The 26,821-nt window shown below is 39.9% G+C and overlaps 1 protein-coding gene across 4 annotated transcripts in view; it reads right to left on the reverse strand.

The window, feature by feature from the left end:
• Positions 1–733: 733 nt before the first annotated feature.
• Positions 734–26,821, reverse strand: part of Cbx5 (chromobox 5) — a 37,404-nt gene continuing 11,316 nt past the window's right edge. Inside the window, exons 1-5 of one of the 4 annotated variants that reach the window (XM_047548495.1) lie at positions 21,611–21,703; positions 19,537–19,716; positions 14,183–14,369; positions 10,722–10,822; positions 734–9,059 (exon numbers count right to left, since the gene is read on the reverse strand). In XM_047548495.1, coding sequence (XP_047404451.1) covers positions 8,909–9,059; positions 10,722–10,822; positions 14,183–14,369; positions 19,537–19,673 — 576 coding nt within the window. In that variant the 5' untranslated portion in view covers positions 19,674–19,716; positions 21,611–21,703 and the 3' untranslated portion in view covers positions 734–8,908. Of the gene's footprint in view, positions 9,060–10,721; positions 10,823–14,182; positions 14,370–19,536; positions 19,717–21,369; positions 21,533–21,610; positions 21,704–26,821 lie in introns of those variants that run through there. The other 3 variants (XM_047548496.1, XM_047548497.1, XM_047548494.1) reach the window with 3 other exon arrangements.

Here is a 26,821-nt window from a genome sequence, read left to right on the forward strand (position 1 = left end):
TGTGGGAGGACGCCTGGATTTTGGGATCCTTCCATCTTCGTCACTTCTCACTCTTCTGGGAGTTTCTGCCTATCTCCACTAGATTCAGGGCTGCATGGGACTTAGATTACCCAAAAAATGCTGGATTATCCAGCATGTGCCTCCCCTCCTAACCCAGCTTCCAACTGGCCTCCATCACATTCCTGGCCCCCAAGCATTTAGTCCTCAGAGAAGACAGATTCTTTGGTTATTTGTCAAGAAAATCAGGAAGATGAAATACAAAGTCATATGTACAAACACATATTTTGGAATCTTTAAACTTGATTGACCGTGTTTACTTGATGTGGTGTTTCTGAAATTCTAATCACCATGTGCTGGCTTTTATATAGTGCCATACGTTATTGAAGGATCATGTTTATTCTCTGAATTGCCAGGAACCAGAAGAGCACAGAAACCAGGAAGGCATACAAATAGAACCAGTTCACAGAAACCAGAAAGGGAAACGGGACATGTTCGTATTCCCGTGGGCTTGCGCCACCCTGTGGCTATTTGTAGAAAGACAGAAACCAAGAGACCCAACAAACCTTAGGAAACCAGCAACCGACCCCAACACCCCACCTCCCCAACCGCCCCTCTTCTCCAAGTGCCGCTGCTCTTTTGGAAGCAGGATGTATGGCTGACTATTGGCTGACATTCCAGGACCCAAACTTAGAAAGGGTGTTAGATCTAGATTTTCAAACCACCACTCAAGATCCATATTTGAAAAGCAACCATTTATTAGAACCAATACAAGAGTATGAAAAGAGGGAAAAGAGGGTGGAAGAGGGGGAGAGAATGAGGTCTGAATTGGATGTCAGTTGTGGAAACACATAAATGCCTACTTTTAAACATTTACATTTAAAAGGCAAACATACATATAGATCACTTATCCTTTTTAAAAAAATCAAAAGCAGACATGTTTGGCTGAAATAAAACTAAAATACAACCAAAACTCCCCCACAAACCAAAAAGTCCATAGAGAATTCAACAACTCATTTCCATTCAGAAACCTGGCTACAAAGTGTGACTTTACTACTCAGGATGGTGCAGGGCTGGAAGAAACCCAGCTTCTTGAGTCTCTTAGATCCCATCCCGTGGGAAGTGGTGGCAGGCCAGCAGGCCATGGGCAAGTCAACTCCTGGCTAGTTGGCAGGATGTCAGACTGTGCTCTCTCCATCCTCCAGTACCCCCAGTGCCGGGTGAACAGCGGAAGCAGAGTCCACAAAACACAGAGAACTGGAATGTGACTGCAAGGAGCCAGGACATTGTGCTTTTTCATGGGTTACCAATGTAGGACTAAGGAAGGGAAGAAGAGAGTCTCTAAAATGAGATGGAAAGAGGACAGTTCTTGAGCCCACACCTGGACAAATAGAAATAGCTTCCAAGGGTTTCTGAAACCAGAGGGAAAAGGTCAAGGTCAGGTTCAGAGAAAGAGATGACAAATCCTAAATACAGTGAATCGGATGAAGTCTTAAGGATCAATGCCCAATTCTAATTGAGTGTTATACATATTTATGGGGGGAAATTCCAATGTAGCTCTTTCTGGTGGGGAATGAGGAGGGGGTTACATTTACTGAACCATCTAGTTCCTACAAGGAGGTGGAGGCTTAGGAGCATGAAGGGGTTCAGTGACCTAGCAGTCCTGGGATCATTTGTGGGGAATGGAAAGCCATAAAAGTCAAAACCACTGAGACCCTCCTGAGACAGTCTGTTGGCTCCAAATCCATGGGTAAAGGAAACTTAATTCCCAACCTGCAAAGAAAAACAAGCAGTAGCATCCCTCCCTCATGATTCCCTAATCCAAAGTCTCTCTTTGTGAATGCAAGACACAGGAGAAACTAGTGCCTTCCCCTGTAACATCCTAAGTAAGTCTGAACTATAAAGACTCCAACATTCAAGAAAACACTGTCAACATCTGAACTAGCAGCTTTGATGAGGGGTGGGGGGGCAGAGAGTTTGCCAAAGTCACTAAGTAGTTCCAAACTTGGAGACAGCTCAGCGAGGACTACAGCCTGTGTCAGGCTTGAACTTCGGCTCAAGGAATCCTCCACAGAGGAACCTAAAGTATTCTATCAACTTTGATTTACAATGCCTCACAACACCCCTGTGAGGTAGGTCAGTATTATTACCCCCATTTGACAGATGGGGAACTGAGGCATTGAAAGGAATGACTTGCCCAAGGTCAGCCATTATTAAATCAGTTGAAGAGGTTGGCACACATAGTTAGCATCCACTCAACTCATATTCTGCTTCTTAGAGAGTATTTTACTTCTCAGGATACACTTGGGAGCAAAAGGAAGTTGACAGGTACACCTCACTCCACAAAGGAGATGAGTTCCATCAACCCACAAGTATTACCTAAGGATTTATTATTTATGTAGTATAATGTGAGGAACCTAGGAGAAACCAACTGCTTCTGAAAATTATGTTAGTGGATGTTTTGAAAATAAAATTACATTTTAAACACTGAAAACATGAATTCCTTTGGGGAAGAAAAAAATCACTTAGGAGATGAAGATCTAAGTCACACTGATTACTCAAAAGGTTTGTACTGAATAACCCAAATTCCTAAAACCCAGAAAGAAACAAGACTACTCTCAGGTAGGAACAAGAAAGACCTTACCCCATTGGTGGGCTTGGTAGAGTCTCGCAGGGCTGCGAGTCACAAAGCTCAGAAGCCTAGTGACACCAGCTAGCCCCCAGCTGCTGCACACCCTTCCTGGACAACCCAGAGGGCATCTCAACCATTCTGCCTCAGCTCAACCCCCAGAATTGCATAAACAGCTGGAGATTAAGAATATAAATGGTGACCTCTACGACTCGTCATATACACTCTTGTAATATCTTTACCTCTGCCAGAGGCCTAGCTCTTTAACACAAAAGGGGGGGGAAAAAAACCCAGTTCATGCATTCCCCACCCACTTTGGTTTTATTCTGAGTTCTGGTTCTGGTAGAAACCACTATTTCTTACCCAAAAACTAGGACAAGGGGTTGGGGGCAAGGGGCACCAAACCCCAGCCAGCCCTGGTTTAGAATTGAATCCTAAAGCTACCAGGAACTAGAAAACACTGACTTGAGCCTTGAGAATGTTGTGACACAGGAAACTAATTTCCAGGCAAACTCGCTGCTTTCCTTCACGCCCCTCACAGTGGCCAGTGCAGCAGGCCTCTCTATACACGACAGAAGCTCAAAAATCATCAACGCAGTACAATGCTCATCAGGGACACTCGAGTTCCAGGAACCATTCCAAGACTTAAATACAATATAAACTTTTTTCATCAATGGCTGATCACAATGGACAAATCCAAATGACAAGAAGTTCAAAACTGATCTTCAGCAATGACAGTTCAGGTTCAGTTTGAACGGTTCCCAACCCCCCAAAATGTACTCCTTAAAAAGTATAATGAGCTGGCCATTTGGACTTGGATCAGCTGTTAGGGTCACACCTGTCAATGCCAAGGGACATCACACACAAAAAATAGAGAATGACAAGATAAAAAGTTCATTGCATTCAATTTGGCCTAATTTCTTGATAATAGTTTCCTATTAGATTTTCCGATTAATACTGATGGCTCTTACCTAGACTGTGATAATTAGGTTTTGATCTATTATGACATTAATGATCACAATCAGTTGACTTTGAAATTGTCTTAATTAATGGCTCTTTCCTTGTCAGCCTTCGCCTCCAGTGCAGGGTCCGTCCCTCCCCCAACACCTTGTTTTAACTCCTTCCCTTACTGACCTCAGAGACAAATAGCACTGAAGGATTACTTTTTCCCATAAAACAAGACTTTAAACTATCTTAAAACATGTCTTTGACAGAGAAGCAATATGAGATGATGTTAGGTGAAATGAGAACCAGAAGAAAAGGAGCTATCAAAAGGGAAAAATCCACCTTAGAAAACAACCAGTCAAGCACGATGTTCAAGTGGCAATGACAGGCAGAAGTAACTCTGAAGACAAGATGAGGTAGATTAAAATTCAAGAAATCCAGCACAAGCGAAAAATGAAACAAATTATTTTTACGAAGCTATCCAAAGAACTTCACACTTGAACTTTCTAGAAGTTAGTCTAAATCCTGGGAATTCTGACTTCCAAAGCTAGTTTACTCTTGGTAACCCAGGCAGAGCTAAATATCTTTTTCTTGTGATCATGTAGGTTAGAATGGACAATTTACTTAGAATCATACTGTTTCACACTGGGTTAGAATTCATCCTACTGATTTGAGACTCCAGGTTATGTGTTTTTTTTGGGAAAGGTTACCACATTAACTGACACAAGTGAGAAATCACTCTCCTGTTGTACTTGAATAAAACTGCTCTACACAGAGGTAGATGCTCAGGTATTAACAGGTGTGCCTCCAGCATTTTTTTTTTTTTTAACAAATCCCATTAGATAGTACATTTTAAGCTTAAAGCCCCCCTCATGTCCACTCCTCCAAAAGGGATGATAAACTGAAATAGTGTCAGCAACTTCAATAACACATCATGAAGAAGTGTTACAGAACCTACACACAATTGGATCTGCAACAGAGCTAAGGCTTTCCACACACAAGCATTAATGACAGCTCTGAATACTTTGGTGAAGAGTCCAAACCAGGGACTCAAATCAGGGGTTCTCAGTACCCACTCACCTGTTTTCTCTCTTGGTAATAACAGCATTTCTAACTAGCTCAGCTTTATTTATTTTCTGGAAAACAATTTTGTTAAGACCCAGTTAGTTCATCCAAAGCCATAGGTCTTTTCCACATCTAAACTAATTAATGTCACCTTCCTACTCTACAGCCCCAAACTAAACCATATCAGTCAGCTGTCTCTGCCCCTAAACCAGAACTTTACACCCACATGTAACATTTACTAAATTATTAATGATCAGTTCATCCCACACCAGTATGAAAATTCTTTGTATACGTGGAAGGCCCTTTTTAGAACTTTGTATTCCCAGATCAAAAAATGTTTGAATGAAACCACCAATGCTGATGTACATTAATGTGGCTGGAATTCAGATGGCCCAATGCAAAACTCGGGGCACCCAATTCAGAGCATATGCTTTTTTATGTAAGGCTGGATGCACTCTCTGTTTTTGAAAACAATCTTCATTAGGGAGTGGTGTCAATGTCAAACTGTAACAGTGACTCCAGACCTTTCCTCTCTCTCTGCCTTGGTACAGGCATGCCTGATGATTCAATTATAATACAGACCTCAAGTCTGTATTGTAGTTAGTTAGCCTGTAACTAACCGTAACTTTTACTCTCAAAATTTAAACCAAAAGGATGGGGGACACGAATCCTTTTCCTTTAACCCATTTTTGAGATTCCTCAGTTCAACTCTAATGGGTTCACACATCATGACAAAGTAGTTTTAGATCCTCAAATTTGAAATCTAGTGCCAGAGACAATGATTCCTCAGCTCAAACACTGTTCCCTCACTGTTCCTTAGTGAGCTGGATTAAAGCACACGCCCAAAAACACTCAAGATGAAAGTCCTAAAACCTTTCCCAGTGCCCTGTGATTTGGCCTGAATGTAAAGTGAATAGCAGGTAGTTCCAGAACAGGAATGAAAGGAGTTAAGGGTAACTGCCCCAGCTTTGGGAACAGGATCAACCCTTCTTCAACAGAAAGTATGCAAATGCGGTTGGGGGACAGCCAAGGACCATCTATCTAGAGTTGTCAGTGCTGGGAGCACCACAGGTGCTCCTGAGAGCTGTCTGAACAAGAAAAAAACAATATGGCTCTCTCAGGTTTAAAATGGGCACTGCCATCCAGACCAACCTTCCCAACAGTGGACCTTAACATGAGAGCCATATGTGCAGTCCTGGGGATCAGAAGACCTGCTAAGCTGTCCCTAGTAGACTCTACTCGAAAAGCTCTGATAAACTCTATAGAAAGGGATATGATATCGCTTACTGCCGATTACTGGAAGAAATTCAGCATTAGAAAGATGTTTTGAAAGAGGACTAACTGCAAGAAAAATACACCTTGAGCACCTGAGACCTAGGCATTTAGGAGTGCTTTCTTTGCAAACTGGGTGCAATGGCACATCTGTAATCCCAGTTACTTGGGAGGATGAGGCCGGATTCAAGTTGGAGGCCAGCTTGGGCAACTTGGTGAAATCCGATCTCAAAATAAAATAAAAAGGTCTAGGGATATACCTCAGTGATAGAGCACCCCTGGGTTCAATCCTCAGTATGCATGTGTCTGTGTGAGTGGGTGCTTTACCCATGGCTACAAACTCCTCAGAGAGGAGAAAGTTCCATGAAACAAATTTGTCTGAGGCTGCAATTCTCCAAGGGAGAGAAAACTACTCAGCACCAACAAATGCTGGAGGTACAGGCAGGCATCTGGTTTCCTTTGTGCTGAGGGCTGAAATTAGTATTGGCACTCTGGTTCCCTACATTCCTACAGAGCCAGCTGTGAGTAGCAAGGAGAGAACTATAGTTGTTTTGACGGTACTCATTAGAAAACCATGATTCCATTAACTGAAGACATAAGAAGATGGAATGAAGAGCATTAAAGGGTGATGGATGACACTAGGGTTATTTTGGTAAAAGAAATTCAGATTTCAATGAATGTGTTAAATATCATCTATAGCCACAGCAAAACACTGTGTATCAGGTTTCAAAAACCAATTGGATCAATCTCAGTACCAAACACTGCTGTTTTCCTTGCCCATGTGCTATATTTCTGGTTTTAAAAATATGCTCACTGCAGTTCATATACCTGCTATCACTGGGAGGCATGCACTGGTTACTTAAATAGGTTAGCATTTTCTCCAGCAGCAAGTCAAGGTGACCTAGGTGATCCCCTCCTCAGGAGCTCTGGACATCTTTTGCCCTATTCTACCCTGATATCCTACATTACTTGTAGGAAAAATCTGTTTTCTGATCATTTTGTTGATACTCATCAGATGTAAGTACAAACGACTGTCAATAGTTATCCAGCACTTAATTCCTTCAGAGAGCAAAGGAATATGGAGATAAAACTCCTTCCTACCCATGTGAGGTATGGGTTATGAGCTCTCCCCCAATCACACTGCCATTCAGAAAGATTTTCCTAGCTGACTTACACCAAGAGCTTCATTGTTCCAGTCTGTCCTGTCACTGCAGCAACAGCTGTCTTCTCAACTGTGCAGTATAATTTTTGACATAATTTATACAAGCATACAGAATTCAATCAGCAGCTGAGCAGGGAAGCAATGTAACAAATGCTATGAATGGGTATATGATTTGCATATTATTTGGCTCATCTGTGGACTGGAGCAATCCACCATTCCCCTCATTACTATGAATAATCTAGCAATGGCTTAATGCTCCTGGACAGATAGCTACATGTTTTAAAAATCAAAAGCAACAACAAAACAGCCTCAGTGGCTGGCAAACTCTAAAATTAAGGCTACTTTAAGCATTTATTCTTATTTCCTCAGCTTTGAGGTTGGGACAAGGATGCTCAAACCCTGCTACTTCCTTTAGTCCTGATTCTCTAGCCCTCTCAATTGTAAGAAAAGGATAAAGAGAAGTAGGGTATTGTTTGGGGGACAAAGGCAGAAGGATATGATCAGAAAATCTCTCATAGCAAAGCAAAAGGGAACTATTTGGCTCAGTAGGGAGTAAAGGTTGTGTCAACATGCTAATGCCAGGACCTGCCACTTTCTGAGATGATAGTTTTCCATGGAAATGGGTTTTTAAAAATAAGATACAAATAAAACTTTGAGGGTGGAAAAGGAGAAGAGCATTAATAATTTGGGAACTTTTGGCAAATCCAGGAGTCAAAAAAGCAGGAAACCTATGACTATAATTATTAATGAATATTTAAAATTGATATTGGGGCCAATGGCTCCCCTCCAATAATTCTCCACTGAAAATAATGGCATGGAAGGGCAACGTAGGTTCACTGAGAAGTGAGAGTCAGGTTTGAAGCCTCTTTGGTAACAGGAATGCTTTGGGAGGCCACAAAAGTTGGCAGGGTTGGAGGGTGCCTAGCACCTTGGCACAAGCAAGCACCAGGCAATCACTCACACCTATATAAATACAGTCTAAATATGAGGGATGGAGGGAAAGAATACATACATACCATGTGTGATAAAGACAACTGTATCTTGCCCCTACCCCATCATCCTCCTGTTCCATAGCTTAGACTATCCACAGTTAATTATCTTGCCATTTTATGACAAACTTACAGAAGGAGAATCAGGGATTGCTAAGAACAAGGCCGAAAAGTCCCAGGGTTAAAAGGAGAGCCTTGACAAATTTCAACATAAAATTTCAAGTCCTCCAAAGGACGGAGTCATTTTGGGAGGATGGTTGAGGATGAAAAACAGAGGGTGGCCCAGAAGAAGACCACGCCAGGGACCCTGTATTCTCCTGGGTAGAGCTAAAGAAGGTTGGGAAAGTCCCAACAGGTAGGCAGTTGCTATTGGCTTTTTAAAAGATGGGCAATATTCTTTCCATCCCAACATGTCAAAACAAAGGCCAGCTGGTCATCAACACATTCTAAGAAACAAAGCAAGAAACCAAAATTCATCATCATTGTAATAAAATCCCCAATCTAAAAAGCAACCAACCCTGAAAAGATCAAGACTCTAAGGTGATTAAAAAGTTAAAAACTCATCTTGAGGTCACAGGGGAGTAGAAGGAAGAGATAAGGGCAAAGGAAAAAACTGTGGGAATTACACACAGTATGTAAATGCCTGGTCTTCACAGAAAGACACTTATCATGAATCAGACCATCAGTTATGTTACAAGAGAACCAATACCAACATTTCTCCTGTGGAGCACAGTGATAAGCACATTTTTTTTATGGATGTGTTTAGGATAGAAGAGGGTGGGCAGAAGGGAGAGGCAGGGAGGTGAATGTATTATGTACAAAGAGAAATGACAGAGACCACCCCCTCCTTTAGCTCTTTGCGGTTTCTTTCTCTTTGTTTTCCGCATCCTCAGGATATGCATGCCACGTCAGTCTCTCTTCATAAAATGCTATCACAATTTGTGGACATTTCACATTAGCTTCTTTTGCAAGAACCAAGTCGGCTTCATCTGTGTCTTTCCTAAAGAGAATAATAAAAGACTTAGAAGGAAAGGGAGAGAGAGAGAGAATCTGTCCAGAGTTTATGTCATCATGTGCACTGAGCTGACCTGATGTCCTCTTCAGCTTTATTTCATGGTGAAAGAAGGAATAATACATTATTCTACTTATATAAGTTTTATTTATGTGTCTAAACATGTCAGTAAATACAATTAAACCTACATTAAGCATAACTGATTATATATAAGTTGATCGATCCAGTTTCTGAATCATTTTTAAGCAAAGGGGTCCCAAACCTCCCCACTTTGTGGCCTTTTAAATACTCATTACCCTTTGGTCAGAACTGTGATTTTTAATTTTTTTGCAGTGCCAGGATCAAAACCTTATGCATGCCAGACATATGCTCTACTACTGAGCCACATCCCCAGCCCAAGAACTGTGATTTCAAACAATAAGAAAATGGAAAATTGGCTGAAAATTTGAATTACCCAAGTTACATGGTCCCATTAACATAACAAAAATATCTAGCAACACAATTCCTTAACCATGATTCCAAATTAAGAAAAAAAGTAAAAGTCTCCTGAGACGTGGACAAACATAGCTATACTTTCTTTTCTAGAAAATTGTGTGTTTAATTCATAGAGGTAAGTGTTATGGAAAAGAGGAATTGGAAAATGCATACTTACAGCAGGTACTTAAATTTTGGACTACGGTGAGAAAAACTAGTTAATACATGAATGCAGGTGGGCACACCTGTAATTCCAGTAACTCAGGACACTGAGGTAGGGTCTCACTAAAATTGCTGAGGCTAGCTTTGAACTTGTGATCCTCCTGCTTCAGTCTTCCAAGCCACTGGGATTATAGGTATGGACCACCACACCCAGCCCCCCCTTTATGTTTTGAGACAGCGTCTTGCTAAGTTGCCCAGGCTGGTCTTGAACTTGTGATCTTCCTGCCTTAGCTTCCAAATGACTGGGACTATCCGGCTAATCACCCTGCCTTTAAGAAACCAAATCAAGCTTGGCATATTGATGCACACCTGTAATCCCAGTGACTCAAGAGACTAAGACAGGAAGATCTCAAGTTCAAGGCCAGCCTCAGTAACTTAGCAAGTTTCTGTCTCAAAATAAAAAATAAAAAGAACTGGGGATGTAGCTCAGTGGCAAAGTACCCCTGGATTCAATCCCTCGTACCAAATAAATAAATAAATAAATTCAAACTGAAGGAAGTACTGCATTTTACTCCAAAAGCCACTCTCTCTACTGGACAAAGTAACCTGTGCTTTGCTCAGTATTAGTCCTAATGTTTTTTGTTGAGGTTATTTTTCTCTTTTAGACATCATTCAGTGGTCTTGACCCTCAGGAATGGTACAAAGTCTAACTCAACTCTTACCCTATTGTCACAGGGTCATGGTCAGAACTATAGAAACAGATAGGTCATATTTATGTTTTCTACTTTTTTCTGATATATGGGCTGCTATATATAATTTGGCTTCATACTGAAGGCTTGAGAATGTCATAAATACATTGTGAATCATAATTCCCATTTAATGTCAGATAGCTGGTATAGGTTTTGGACCTCTGAAATTCAAATTTCTTAGTTTGGGACTTCTCAGTCTTGCCACCCTCTCTTCCACACAAAGTCAAAGAAACCCAATCATGAAGCGAAGCCCAATCTCTCTCACCATTTCATTAGGAACATTAAATCGCCACAGGAATCTGTCGCCCCAATGATCTTTTCTGGTTCCAGTCCTCTCTCAAAGCCCCGAGCGATATCATTGCTCTGCTATAAATAGACGATGAAGAAAGGTTACTTACAGCTTGGAGAAAGAGTCAAAAAAAAAAAAAAGCCTGTTTCTCAGCACAACAAGCTCAGCCCATGTTAATACCATGTGATACCATTTCTATCACTGATTCAAAAAAATTCTTAGAATTCAAAAAATATAATACTAGGTCAGACAGTGAAAACAATAATGCCATGAGATTTTTTTCCTTTTGCAAGAAAATGCAGTTGTTCTCCCCTGTATTCAAGGAAGATTTAAGGAAGATCTTTAAAAGATTCAGAGTGACCCTTAGAAGTCTTTAATGTCCCATGAGATGTTCTAGAGTCATTATTTAGAAATTCCTCTAATCCTACTCACTCTGAATCTCCCTAATATCCCAAGTGGCTGCACCTATCCTATTGCTTATGAAATGATAAGCAAATTCATGTTTACTCTACCTAAATCTTTTCTCACCTTAAAAACTTCCAATATACCATCCATCTCAACTTTTATTTTAGGCTTTTACCCTTAACACTGAACAATAATTTTAATAGTTCTTTTCACATAGTCATCTATGTTATGAATGAACAGATGTAAGAATGATATAAGGCTGATGACATAAAACAGCAAATTTCAAAGATCACAGACACTAATACCCATGTACATGGCTGGAGACCCTGGTCTGCTTATCCCTGCCAATGTGGATGAGCAGTTAGTGAAGGCAGAACTGGACTGTGATTACTAAGTAACTAGTCTAGTTGATAATTCATGAGAGAACTATTGAAACCTGTTCTAAATGCAATCATAATCTAGAAAGGATCTGAACCAGGTGAAATAGCACTGGTGAGAACAAAAAAGTAAAATTTTATATAAAATATAATTTTTAAAAACTTTTATTATGGAAGATAATGCAAGTTTATCTAGTAGCAGCACATTAAAAAATTTAGGAAAACTATCCAAACGAATAAAATCCCTGATATCTAATTTTCATAAGATCTCTTTGATCTGATATTCACCTTACTTTCTCTACGAGATGCAGGGTCCCAGTGGTCCCCAAAGATACCAGAACCCACAACAGGGAAGGAAATTCCAAGGCATGGATCAAGGGGAGATACTGGCTTTTAAAAACATAGCCTCTTTTGGGGGTGCTTAAAGGGAAGAGGTTCCCAGATGTGCACACAGCTGCTCACAGCTGGAATGCTGGCGCACTGACTGGGTAGTAAATCATAGCTGGCGGCTGAAAACAGTTTGCCACATAGGGAGGGAAGTGGGGGAGGGGAAGGGAAGAAAAATGTTCAAGCTGCTAAAGGAGCCAAGGCGAGGATAATGCTAAAATCATCATACAGATAGTAATCTTAAATCAGCAAAATACCAACTAACCAATTTCTAATGCAGTGATTTAAAAAAAATGCAATCCTCCTCTGTACTTTTTAAACATACAATCACCTATCTTCCCAGCTGCCTACCTGACAGCCACCAGCACTGCCGAGAACGCTATCAAGGGCCTCAGGTGAACAGTAAGGGTAGGGGTTGTTTTCAAGGTCGGCAGTCTCTACCAGGCCTAGGAACAAAAAACTCTGCACTGGCCAGTGGTGCTAAGCCAGATTACTAAAATTGCTCCTTTGTTAAAAGACAGAAACCCTAGATTGAGGACATATACACTATCTGTCACAAATGCCTAGTCAAAAGTTTTATACAGTGTTGTTTTTGCTCTCTTAACTTAGCAAGAAAATGAATCAAATAACAAAAGCCAGATACAAAGGACTAATAAAAAAGAAAAAAGAGACTCAAGTCCTAGCTCCTGAGAGAAAGGAAAACATTCTCAAATCCTTTATCGGTACAGTATATCATAATAATATACAGACCTCACCAAAGCAGGGTAGTTTTTAAAATAATTTGCAAAAAAAAAACCAATTATTCTGGGAAACAAATAAGGATACAGACACAAATTGAGGGTCTCCTTTCACTTGCAGCTTCCAATTTTTCATAGCTGTTTTCCCGTATCTTGCCCTATGAAGACCAAGAATCACCTGTGAAAGATTTCTAAACCATGATTCCTGGATCCAAACCACAGACATTCTCCTTTAACTAGTCTGGGGTGCATCTTGGGCACTGGAGATTTTTTAAAGCACCCCCAGGTGATTTTAATGTGCAGTCAGGATAGATATCCAAGCAGAATAAAGACAAATAGAGGTGCTTGTGGCAGTGATGCTTAGAAGACTCAGAAGTGGACTTGTGCTTTTATTTTATTAAACTTTAAGTGCATGATATATCTTTCACCACAAAAGGTTTGTAATCTTAAAATAAATGAAGGGAGTCAAAGCTGAGCAGTGGTGTGTGTGTGTGTGTGTGTGTGTGTGTACACACACACATGCAGGTGAAAAAAGAGGCCATAAGAGTGCTTATGCTAGTTACTTGAGAGCTAACATCAGCAGGATTAAAGCAACTGAATCAAACAAAATTTTATAAATATACTTCCCAAACTAAACAATAAAGATTCAAAAGGAAGATGAAAATTAATTTTCCCTATGAAGTATGAAAATATAAAAAGATCAAGAGAGAACATAAATGTCAGTCAATTGTATATTATGTGAATTTCATCTCGATTTAAAAAGGAATATAAAGGGTTGAAAACAAGTACCAACATTGAAAAAAATAAAGGTCTTTTCCATCCTTAAAAAACTCATCAAAGGTCCTCCCTCCCTAAAATAACTACACCTGCTATTTATTGAGAAGGCAGAGTAGTTAAATGTTTAACAGATTTAATTTTGCCACTTCAATACAAAACCATTGACCACAAATAACATTTCCCACTCAGCCAGGAGGGGGCGCTATAGTTAATCATCAAACCTCCTGGAAGCTCTTTTGTTCAACAATTTGCATTCTAGGTATATCCTTAGAACAGAAATTCCTAAAATAAGGCCCCCTATTTTAGGTAAGAACATTGTGGATGTTAGGGTTTGCATATAAAGTGTCCCTCAAAGATTCATGTATTGAAGACTTGGTCCCCATGCAGCAATGTTCAGAGGTGGGGCTTTTGGGAAGATGAATACATTGATAGCTGAATGGGCTACTAGGAGCTGGAGGAAATTACAGGCAGGGGGGGTATGGTTTTGAGGAAGTAGGTCACTGGGGCATGCCCTTGGTGGCCTCCCCTTTCCTTTTATCCCTCTGCTTCTCAGCTGCCATGAATTGAGCAGCTCTGCTTTGCCATTCCCTTTCCACGATGGACAGCTCAGCCTGACTCAAAGCAATGGAGCCAACAACCAGGAACTAAATAAAAACTGAAACGGAGAGTCAAAACAAATCCTTCCTCTCCAAAGTTATTTTTTCTTTTAGGTATTTGTTACAGCAACAAAAGGTAACAGGGAACGTAAACTTACCTCTCTCTTTTTTTTGGATTTAATATCATCAGCACTGTTCGAAAAATTGGATTTCCTCTTGTTACTTTCTGACTTCTCCCTGGGTTTGTTATTCTCACCCTCCTTCATCTTCTTGTACTTTTTCATAAACTCAGAAATTAGCTCAGGGCAATCCAAGTTTTTCTCTGGTTCCCAAGTATTGTGCTCCCTGAACAAGAAAATGAAGTAAAGAGGAAATGAAGGGGTGGGGAAAATCAGGTGCTTTTTTTTTTTGGTACCAGGAACTGACCTAGGGGCGCTTAACCACTTAGCCACATCCCCAACCCTTTTTTTAAAAATTCCTTGAGATTTTGAGACAGGGTCTTGCTAATTGTCGAGGCTAGTTTTGAACTGGCAATCCTCCTACCTCAACCTCCGCAGTCACTGAGATTACAAGTGTGTGCCACCACACCTGGCATTTCATTCTTATTAATTTTTGGCAATACTGGCAAATAAACTCAGGGGTGCTCTACCACTAAGCTACATTGTTTCACTTTTATTATTATTTTTAAGTTTTAAATTAACTGATTAATTTTTGCAGTACTGGGATTAAACCCAGGGGCACCTTACCACTGAACTACATCTCCGGCCTTTTTTATTTTTTAATTTTGAGACAGAGTCTCCTTAAATTGCCCAGGCTGACTTTGAATTTGCAATTCTCCTGCCTCAGCATCCTGGGTCACTGAGATTACAAGGTGCACCACCATGCCTGGCACTGATCCTAGATTTTTACTGTGAGAAATGAAAAAACTATACCCACACAAAGACTTGTACACAATTATTTACAGCAGCATTTTAATAGCCAAAAATGGAAACAAATGTCCCTCAACTGGTAAGTAGACAAACTGGTACATTCATACAAGGGGATACTATTCAGCAATAAAAAGAAATAAAATACTAACACATGCTACAACTTGAAAGAACCTCAAAAACATTAAACTAAGTGAAAGAGATGGAAAGTAGATTAGTGGTTGCCTGAGGTTGAAGGTGGAAGTTGGTATTAACTATAAATGGGTTCAAGGGAATTCTGGGGGTTTGGAGGACGGAAATGTTTTGAAATTGGAATGTGGTAATAACCGCACAACTCTACAAATTTATGAGGAATTACTGAATTGTATAATTTAATCCAGTGAATTTTACAATATGTAAACTACACCTTAATAAAGCTGTTCAAAAATTCGAATTTGGGACAGAAGGTTATCATGCATGAGGCCCTGAGTTCAATTCCTAGTATACCATATTAAAAATCTTTTTTTGAAATTTGAATTCTGCCTTATTAAGAAAACAGTGTCATTTCACACATCTAATCAATTATTTGTACAACTCTTGAAAGAAGGAAAGTCTAATAATCATTTACTCACGTTTTCATTGTCCTAAATGTTACTCATATTTTGGAAAAAAAAATTTAAGTGTTGGAGGATTGTAAATAGTTACATAGAAAAAGGCAATCCAGTTGAGGGGAGTGGGTGCATGCCTGTAATCCCAGCAGCTCAGGAGGCTGAGGCAGGAAGATCACAAATTCAAGGCCAGCCTCAGCAACTCAGTGAGGACCTAAGCAACTTGGTGAAACCCTGTCTCAAAAATTTAAAAAATACAAAAGGCCGGGCTCTTAGCTCATTGGTAAAATGCCCCTGAATTCAATCCCTAGAGGCAAAAGAAAAAAAAAAAAAAAAAAAAAGGCAATACAGTACTATACTAAATCAAATTAAAGGCAAACTAAAACAAGACAAAGAAGTAGGATATTAATTTTTATGTGATACTGAGAATTGAACCCAGTGCCTCACACATGCAAAGCAAGCAGTCTACCACTGAGCTACAACCCTAGTCCAAGAAGTAGGATTTGGAGTGTATTAATTCAAATGCTCTAGACTCAAATCTACTGTCACACGTCATTCAAAAAAAAATTCTATATTAATAACAAAAAAGACTGAATAATGCATCCAACTAAACTTAGATCTCTATTCCTGGCATAGGCTTTAGAAGACTACAAAATACATCCCAAGCTTATAGAATTGAAGCAAGAAATATATCCATGAAAAGACTGCACCAGATATCCCCTTTACCCTTAGTGGAAAAGCTTCTGGTTACATGTTAAGTACTAGCTGCTGGGCACAGTGGTGCACACCTGGAACCCCAGTGACTCAGGAGGCTGAGGCAGGAGGATCACGAGTCTGAGGTCAGCCTGGGCAATTTAGCAAGACCCTGTTTCAAAAAAAAAATTTTTTTTTTTAAAAGGGCTGGAGATGTAGCTCTATGGTGAAGAGCCCCTAGATTCAAGTCCCAGTCCCAGTTATCTCCCCCCAGAAGTAAACTAGTACTTTATATTAAGATACACCTGAACCCAGAAATATACCAAAGAAGCAGTTTCTATAATCCCTCAGTTGACTTGGGGGAAAAATTTTTTAATTTATGTACCACCCATTTTAGAAATTTGGGTGGGTGTTCTGGAGATCGAATCCATTATGTTTTTGTCTCACAGTACTGAGGGTTGAACCTGGGAACTCATGCATGCTAGGTGAGCACTCTATAACTGAGCTACACCCCAGTCCTGCCTTTTTAAAATAAGTTATCTTTAGCTGAAAATGGCTTGAACACATGCCTTACTCTCCTGACTCAAACAGAAAGCAAAATAATGGAAAAATCTGAGCTCTTTACTTTAGACCTAAACTTAACTTTCTACAGAAAAGTTTATAAGAATGTGACAAAATTTCTAAATCATTTTAGCTAATGCTGGAAACCTTTCCTTTGTATCCCTTCTCTCAACAACAACAAAAAATTATTCACACAACTCTTCTCCCGAAACCACAGACCATACAGTTTACTCTCCCAGGGGAAATTAAGGCACCAAAATAAAGAATCATGCCAACACTAACACAAGAAATAGACTTGGGAGTGGGGAAGAGTCTACTGAGAGCAAAAAACCCAGACCTATGATAGGCTTATCCTTTTTCCTACCATTTTGGTACTGCTGTTTCTATTTTAATAATTTTCACCCAAAGACAGCATAGTATAATTTTAAAAGGGCCTGGAACCAAAGAAATCTTTTTTAAAAAAATTTTTTAGATGTTGATAGACCTTTATTTTATTCATTTATTTATATGTGGTGCTGAGGATCAAACCCAGTACCTCATACATGGTAGGCCAAGTGCTCTACCACTGAGCCACAACCCCAGGCTCAAAGAAATCTTGATACTGGATCCTTGTTCCACTGTCTACAAGTTGTGATCTTTAGGAAAGATCACTAATTTCCTCATTTGGAAACTGAAAATATTTCTAAAGGCTTTGCGTATGTATGTTACTACGGATGGAACCCAGGGGTGCTCTACCACTGAGCTATATCCCCAGTCTTTTTTATTTTTTGAGACAGGGTTATCAGTAAGTTGCTAAAGCTAGCCTCAAAATTGTATCTTCCTGCCTCAGTCTCCCAAGTTCTGGAATTATAGACATGTACCACCATGCCCAGTAGTTCTAAAGACTTTTATGAGAATTAAATAGAACAGAGGAAGTAGAATCTGACCACTGCTTAGCACATATAGTAGTTCCCCCCACTTATCTATGGTTTCATTATCTGCAATTTCATTTACCTGTGGTTGAGTGCAGTCTAAAAGTATTAATTGGAAAATTCCATGAAATAAACAATTAATACATTTTGAATGGCATTCTGTTTTCAGCAGCATGATAAAATCTTGTACCATCCCACCGTTCTGTCTAGAATGTCAATCATCCTTTGACCAAAGTATCTACAAAGTATCTTCCCAATAGTCATTTAGTAGTTGTCTCTGCTATCAGATGATATGGCACTGCAGTGCTTATGTTCAAAAGCCCTCATGTAGTAGACTATCACTATATCATAGTGTCTACATCATTCAGCTCAATTCATCGCAATACATAGGCACTGTATCATCTCATACCATCATAAGAAGGGTGAGTACAATAAATACTTGAGGGAAATCCATTCACATTTTTTTTTTTTTTTTTTGGTGGTGCTGGGGATTGAACCCAGGGTCTTGTACATGCGAGGCAGGCACTCTACCAACCGACCTATATCCCCAGCCCTTCACATAATGTTTATTGTAGTATGCTGCTACAACTGTTCTATTTTATCATTAGGTGTTAATCTCTTACTGTGCCTGACTTATAAATTAAATTTTATCATAGATATATAAGAAAAAAACAGTGCATACATATAGGATTCAATATTATCCATGGTTTCAGCATCCACTGGGGGTAACCACTAGTACTCAGGCAGGTACTTTTGTTGTCAAATGTTGGGGTAAAGGGCAAAATTTGTTCCAGTCTTTTATGAAATCCTAGGTATTTATGACAAAGTAAGGACCAACATTTAATTCATCTACCCCAAACTTCGTCTTTCTCCTATTTACCTATGGTGAGGTACCAGTAGCTCAAAGAGATAGTTTTAAGTAACTTTCAAACACCCAAGTACTTCTAGTAGTGATTCAATGGGCCTAAAGAACACCCTCAAAATCTTTAGTTACTATTTTAATTCCTATCTCAGGGTGTTCTCAGTCTCTTAAACTCAAAGGTTCTCATCTCTTCTAGTTGAAGTTGTATTACTACCACTTTTTAAAAATATGGAGAGCATCATCAGATAGTTGTCCTACCCACATATAGCACTATGGGTACTAGAAATGCTAGGTATCCTGCAATGCTTGAATTATCTCTTATTTTGAGACAGGGTCTTACTAAGTTGCCCAGGATGGCCTTGAACTTGTGATCCTCCTGTCTCAGTTTCTTAAGTTGCTGGGACCAGAGGCATGTGCCACCACACCTGGGCTATGTTTGAAATATCTACAAATAAAATGTTGACCTCAAATTACAATGTGTAATTCATCTTGGTACTCTTTTAAGATCCAATTACATTTAGGGGATTGACTTCTTTGCTAAAATGTAAATATTTTATATTAGTTGTATCTCAAATACTACCACAACTAACAGTTTATACTTACACTAAGCTTATTTTTCAGGCTCCATGCATCTACTCAACAACTCTGAAGTGCTCTTTCTTATCCCAGTTTTACTGATGAGAAAAAGAGATCATCCAGCTTGCATCTTAAGTAGGGGAGCAAGAATGTGGACCCAGATACTTTGCTCCTAACCAATCCATTATCCAGCCCCTCAAAAGCTGTATCAAAACATCAGCTTCATGAGAAGGGAGACTACTTAGTTGCTTCTGTGCCTTCTGATTGTTAGGAAAGGTGAAAAAGGGTGGGGGGGGGAAAGACAATGACGGTGGTGGCTCATGGGGGTGGCTCAAGGGTGAATAAACCAATGGCATCTACCTCTACAGAGTCCTAAAGCCTGAAAAAACCACTTACTCAGAAAAGCCTTTCCACTTCAGGAGATACTCCACTTGCCCCTTAACCACACGCCTGTCTAACACCTTCTCCACAACATATTCCTCCTCATCCTCTGAAGAAGAACTGTCAGCTGTCCTCTTGGTTTTCTTTCCCATGTCGCACACTATTCCACCTGAAGGACTAAGGCCACGGGGGTTCCTGCAAAGGGGAAAGATGAAATGATTACAACCTTTGTGAGGATTAAAAACTTTGTCTTTTTTTCAGATGTTGATAACCTTTATTTTATTCCTTTATGTGTGGGGCTGAGAATCAAAACCATTGCCTCACACATTCTAGGCAAGTGCTCTACCACTGAGCCACAACCCCCATCCAAAACTTTGTCTCTTGTCAATGCAGTTGGAAGAGAAAGAACACAAAGCTGCCACATATCCTTCTCCGGGATTTACAATCATTCCATATAGACAGTCTTAGGAATTTAATTTAAACAAAAAGAATTTAATTTAAAAAAATGGATCATTCCTCACTCCCCCAGCTACACTTTTCTCTTTGGTGAAAGAGATGAAAATTATTAGATGGCAGTTATCTAACTTCTGGTTATTTTTCTGTTTTCAAGCCTGGAATTCAGAGGAAATGTGGAAAAACTTCAGTTAAGTGAACCAAGACAGAATGAAAACATTTCTCTCCAAGGTGAATAGAGTCTTTATAAAATGAAAAAAGAAGCCACCAATAGTAACTTTTCTCTAATCCGAGCATCTTGACCAGTCCCTTAGCAGCACAAAAAAGGCCTTGCTTAGGCATCTTTCACCACATTTTCAGTGACTCGGTACATTTCCTTGAAACAAATTGAGCTTGTCCCTCCAGAGCATCCATCAGCTTACAAGAGCGAGGCTGACATCTCAAACACACTAAGCCTCCTTTTTCAACCTGCTCATTTGAGGATGGGAGGGAAGTAGGAAGAAGAAAAAACTTTTTAGTCCTAAAATGCAAAATTAGTCACTGGATTGTTCAATAATTCCCATGGCTCAACTAACCCAAATAGTTAAGGAGGTCCCTCTCCTCTTAACCAAAGTTGACATTAGGCCAAAGGAAGAGGAGGAAAAAAAAGTCTGGCCCCAGACTCAGCATCAACATGAAGCCTCCTCAAAGCACAGAGGAACCATTCATAGGCCCAAGGAAAGCTGAAGCAAGGCAAAACTAATGGAAATTGAGTTAAGCTCAGAAATATGCACAACAGGGGGTGCTCCACAGAGAATCTAAATTTTTAAAATTCAACACTGTTGTTACCATAATCATATTTAAGAATTCTTCCTTAACCATGTTAAATGGTGCCTACAGTCTGGATTATAAAGTAGCAGGGATTGTTTTCTTAGCTGAACTTCGTTTTTATTTGCTGTTATCTTTAAAGATGTTTTTTCAGCACTCCTAAAACATTACCATGTTAACCAGAAAACCACTCCCAGGAATAAGGGACACTAATGTCAGAATTATGTTCATGTCAAGTAAACACAAAAAGTTACATCAAATTAGATTTTCAGAAATTATTGCAATATATTATTGGAAACCACATTTCTAGAACTTTCTGCAATAGGTATGCACATCTAAAAAACTGCCTGTACCATTCACTGCCCTATAATAAAACTAAGTTTTCATTAAAATGCTTTATTTGGAAAAGAGTATGGGAGAATGTAAGTAGGAGTTTTTAAAATAATCTTCCCATGAATTTAGAAGAGACTCCTAAGCTGCAAGAAAACATATCTGATTTGGTTTATTTAAATAAAAACAGCCTCCGACCTCACCAAAGACAGGAAATGTCATATTCCTGGGAGAGTCCCCACCCCCACCCCCACTCACCTTGGAATTTCCGGGAGCTGAGCAGTTTAGGTCAGAGCGCTGGGGTAAAAACCAGCCCCATGTTAGATGCATGCAGTTAGGCATTGTGGCTATGGCCTCCCCTGCCTCAGCAGGAAAAACAAGGATTTACATATGTGTTCTTCAGTTTGAGGGAGGGAAAAGGAAAATTTCCCTTTATCCCTTCATGCTGAAGAGAAGCCCCCAAAGTAGAAAATGAATGGGGGTTCCCTCCTTTACCTACCGGATCGCCCCAGTTCTTTCTTTCCCTCTGGGCTAACAGGAGGGGCCTCCCCTCCCAGGTCTGGGGCTTGGCGGGCTGGCAGCTCCCCCGCCCCCACCCAGCTGCCTGGGCGCCACTGCGCAGCTGTCCCAGTCCGTTGCCATGGCAACTGGCAGCCGTACTAGGCTGAGGGGGAGAGGCAAATGGAAAAGTTAAAAGGCTTAACTTTCCTTTTCAGTGATGACTGGGTGGAGAAGTTGGACAGTACCTCCCTTGGCCTCAAGACAAGGCATTCAGAAACCAAGGGAACTGGTTCTTGGGTTTTAAGTTCAAAACTTATGCTTATTATTACTCTAAAAGCACTGTGAATTAATCAATAGCAATTTAAGATCATCTAATAAGATTATAGCTCACTGGAAGGAGGAAGGGAAAAGCCAGGTCCTTCTACAATAAGATCTGTACAAACCATCCCTACCCAAGCCTGCCAGAAGCACTTTAGACAAGGCCTTTTTCACCATCTATGTGGTATGGTTAAGGGGCTGGGGTCGTGGCTCAATGGCAAAGTGTTTGCCTGGCCTGTGTGAGGCCCTAGGTTTGATCCCCACACCGAGGGGAAAAAAATTCCCCGTGAATAGTACAGTTATTAAAATTACTTGGAGGGTGATCAGAGGAAAGGGGGAGGGGAGGTATTTTTTTATAGATACCATGTGAGGTTCCTTCTTGGGAGGAACACTATAGACAGAACTAGAATCCAAATATTTTCATTGAAACACTGACCAAAAAAAACTTACAACTGAAATTATAGCTAGGGAAAAATCCTTAGTACAGTAGTAGTTACAAAAAGGAAGGATAGCAGGTCAGCCACAACCATTATTTTTGAACTATTTCTACTCATTTGATTTTTTGTTTTTCTTTTAGTACTGAGGATTGAACCCAGGGGTACTTTACCACTGAGCTACATCCCAAATCCTTTTGTTGTATGACAGGGTCTCCCTAAATTGCTGAGGCTGGCCTTGGAGTTACAATCCTCCAACCTCTACACTGGATTACAGGTTCAAGCCACCGCCGCCAGTTTCTTCCCGTTATTTTTTGTTTTGGGTTTTTTTTGTACCAGGGATTGAACTCAGGGGCACTTAACCACTAAGCCACATCACCAGTCCCTTTTTTTTTTTTTTTTTTTTTTTTTTTTTTTTTTTAATTTTGAGACTGGGACTTGCTACCTCATTTAGTTGCTGAGGTTGGCTCTGAACTGGCAATTCAGTCCTCCTCCCTCAGCCTCCAGAGCTGTTGGAATTATAGGTCTGCATCACCATGCCCTGCTCATTCTTGTAATATTGTTATGAAATAGATCTTTTAGTAATTACTAATCATTTGATACAGTAATACATAATTCCCTTTATCAACAATCCCTAGTACTTGAGAAAAGGAGAAATGGGATGAAGAAAAGAAACTAAATTCCATAAATTTGCTTTTACCTGGCTCTAACAAGCATTTTAGAGCTCCAAAATCCTACTCTGCTTTACATATGGGAACTTTACCTTATTTTACTGGTTATGGTGCTAAGGTCTAGTGCATGCTAAGCACACTCTACCACTGAGCTATACCCCAGTGCTATATGGGAACTTTGTTTTGTTTTTTTATGATGGGGATTAAACCCAGGGGCACACTACCACTAAACAACATCTCCCTTTTAGTGTTTTTGTTTTGTTTTGTTTTTTTCCTTTATATTTTTAAAAATTTTGAGATAGGATCTGCTAAATTTCCCAGGCGGACCTTGAATTTGCCATTCTCCTGCCTCAGTCTCCAAAATAGCTGAGATTAAAGATGTGCACCACCATTCCCAGTTACAATATGGGAACTTTACAGCCAGAGATTGCTGCCATGGGAGAGTAAGGAAAAAGAAAAATCAAAAGCAAAAAATCTGTTGGGCCTGGTGGCACAAGTCTGTAATTCTAGCAGCAGGATGCTGAGGCAGGAGGATTGCCAGTTTGAGGCAGCTTCAGGAAATTTATGAGACTCTGCTCAAATAAGAAAATACAGAGAGACCTGGGATGATGTAGCTCAGTGTGTGAGACGCCTGGGTTCAATCCTGTACACTGGAAAAATAAAAATAATAAAAAGCAAAGAATCTGACTGAAATAAAAACAGACAATGGTGACTATTTTGGTTGTCAGAAAAAAACAGCTACTACAGGTCAGAATAGCAAAATCAAAATTTGTAATTATAGGGTATTTCTTCAAATGTAAAAGGACCCATCAGGTAACCTCTGAGTAAAAACTGCCTTTTTCAACTCTTCTTACCTTTGCTTAACCTTTCATAATTAAGGGATTTAAAAACAATTCAAATAGTATCCTGATTCTTCCTTAACTTGCCATGTGTGATCACGAGTAAATAAATTTTAGATCTAACCCTAGCATCATTAAAACAGACCAAATAAATCCCCACTGCCTACCTCCTAGGGGAAAGAGTGAGTTTATGTTGAAATCAAAGAGCTATTATGTCCTCCAAAGAGAACCTTTTGTAAAAATATGTTAGGGTCCAATACAACAGCAGAAGGAAATATGTGACCTTCCAAATTCCTAAGCCCATAAACCATACCGCATGCAGTAACTCCTGCAGTTCAACATGTTAGCAGATAGCACAAAAAGGAGGAACCGTACCTTTGTAAAGGCAATGGAAAAACTAATAAAACTTCAGAGAACAGAGTAGGTATGTTCTCTCAAGGGTCAAGCAAGTACTCATTCCTGCGTCTTAAAACTCAGAAAAGCATAGGAGATGGCAGAATGAAAAAACTAACCGTAATTCTGTGAAGGAATAAAAGACAGGAAAAACACTAACATTTTGGTGAAACTGTTCAGAAAAAGAAAAAAATTCAGGCTGGGGATGTAGCTCCACTGCAGAATGCATACTTAGCATCATGAGACCTGTGTCTGATCATGACACAAAAAAAGTGAATTCAACCAATAACGGGACTAAATATTCTAGTGTCCACTCTTCCCCCTAAAACATCAGGAAATTAAGGTTCAGTTCTACTCCCACCTTCTCATTCTTAAGAACTCCCTTAAAGGGCACAAGGGCTGACATCCCTTTCTCTTTGGGAAATGGGTTTTCTAACAGCTGACAAATAGAATTGGGCCTGATGCCAGGAGTCAGAGTCCAACCATAATATTCTTTAAAGAATGGCATGCAATTGTCTTGTAAATCTCCTGGACAGTCACAGATCAGAAGCTGGCAAGGATGACGACATAGTTCTGATGGAATGTGTCTTATCTTAACCTTGAAGTTACAGATCTGCTCAGGAGCAGCAGTAAGAAATGAGAAATGCACTCAGACATTGGAGGGGACATAATTCTCTTTTAGACAGTGCGACCCAGTGTATTAGGGTCAAATGAAACACAAAGCCAGACAGACAATTTAAGGGCTAGAGCCTGGACCAGATAAAGCATCAAGACTGGTGGTTCATGCTGAGACTGGGAGGAGGGAGCTTTCTGGTATGAGAAATGAGAATCGGCTGGCAGGATGATGGAGTGATTAAGGTAGAATTCTGATACCACGACAGAGAAAGAGGATGATCCTCTGCAACCTTATCCTTGTGGAAATCTTCATGGGAAGGGGTGAACAGCTTCTCAAGTTTCTAGAGTCTTTCAAGCAAGACAGTTCCCAGCCCTTTCTTGAACATAGATAAAATTCTCTGGTAAATGGATTAACCACTAAGATAGACTGCAGCAAGTAGAGCCCATAAGTACACTGAAAAGAGCAGCCTCAGCAATCTTTCCTATCAACAACACAAGGCAAATTCACCTTACAGGCCTCTGAATGCTATAGGAGAACACCTAAACTAGGGATCTGGAAAGAAGATCTTGGAAAATCATCAAAGAACTTTGTGGTCAGACACAGTCAGAGCCCACATTCCAAGCCACTGACAGGGAACTCTTAAAAGTTGAATATTCCACCAAAAGAAAAAAACGGGGGTGGAAGGGGAGAGAAGAAGTAGAAAAGAGAGAAAAAAATAATTTCATATATTATGTGGGTAAAAGAAAAACATTTAGAAACTGTTAGTCCCTAGCAGTTATATGCTAGTATTACAGGGAAGCTGGGGCTATCCAGAACAACAGATATAAAGGCTAGCTGTTGGCATAAGCAACCTGAGAATCATAAAACTCCCTACCAGAAGTCCCTGGTCCCTCTGTAACTACTTTTCTTTCCTTTTTTCAGTACAGGGGATTGAACCCAGGAACACTTAACCACTGAGACACATCGCAGCCCTTTTTTGTATTTTATTTAGAGACAGGATTGAACTTTTGTATTTTATTTAGAGACAAGGTTGAACTTTTGTATTTTATTTAGAGACTGGCTTTGAACTTTTGCTCCACCTGCTTCCACCTCCCAAGTCACTAGGATTATAGGTGGGCAACCCACTATAACTTCTTTTCAGTGCCAGTTGCCTGGTGGCTTTTCTTAGGTCTGGTGTAGCACATTTTATTTACATCACCACTATGAGAAAAAATACAAATAAAAGAAATCTGGATCTTTCTCCAAGTTTTCTTTTTATTGGTCACAAAGAATGAAAACCAATGAATAAGCTGCTTTCACTGAACTCCTCTCTGTAGTATTTAGAGGTAGTAATCAGACCAACTGTCAAGTTGCATAATAAGTAAGATCTCTTCATTTTAGAGTTCAAAATAAATTTTAAGTGGGCAAAATCCTCCAGAAAGCCATGATTAAAGAACAAGGAAGGCAGAGGGCATATGCAAAGTTCCATATCACCTGGATTAATTACTGATGAGTGGCTTCAATTGACCCGGCTTGATTCCCATTTCTCCCCTAAAGGCCCTTGGGGAAAGAGTAAGTTTAGGGAAAGATTAAATTGTCAGACACAGCACTGTCTTCCAGCTGTCCTCCATGTAGTCTTATTCAGCAAATAAAACAGATGAAAACAAACCAAATTTACAGAACCATATTAATCTGCTCTGTTATTTGCTCTTTATAGATATTAAAAGTACCAATGGTCTTAGGTATGTAACCCATACAGCATAAAACTAAAATACCCTCTATAAAGATGTTTTCTTGCACTGGATTTATGATTTCCAAAGTATTAGCCATGTGGCACTTCAACGAAAAACACAGCATAGAGATGCACATTACAGCTGTCCTGGCTGTCTAGGATTTTGTTAAATGGGCTGATAACTATCACTCCACCGCCACCAAAAGTCTATGAGCACCCAATTCAAA

This window comes from Sciurus carolinensis, chromosome 4, assembly GCF_902686445.1.
Source record: "Sciurus carolinensis chromosome 4, mSciCar1.2, whole genome shotgun sequence".
Taxonomy (NCBI): domain Eukaryota; kingdom Metazoa; phylum Chordata; class Mammalia; order Rodentia; family Sciuridae; genus Sciurus; species Sciurus carolinensis.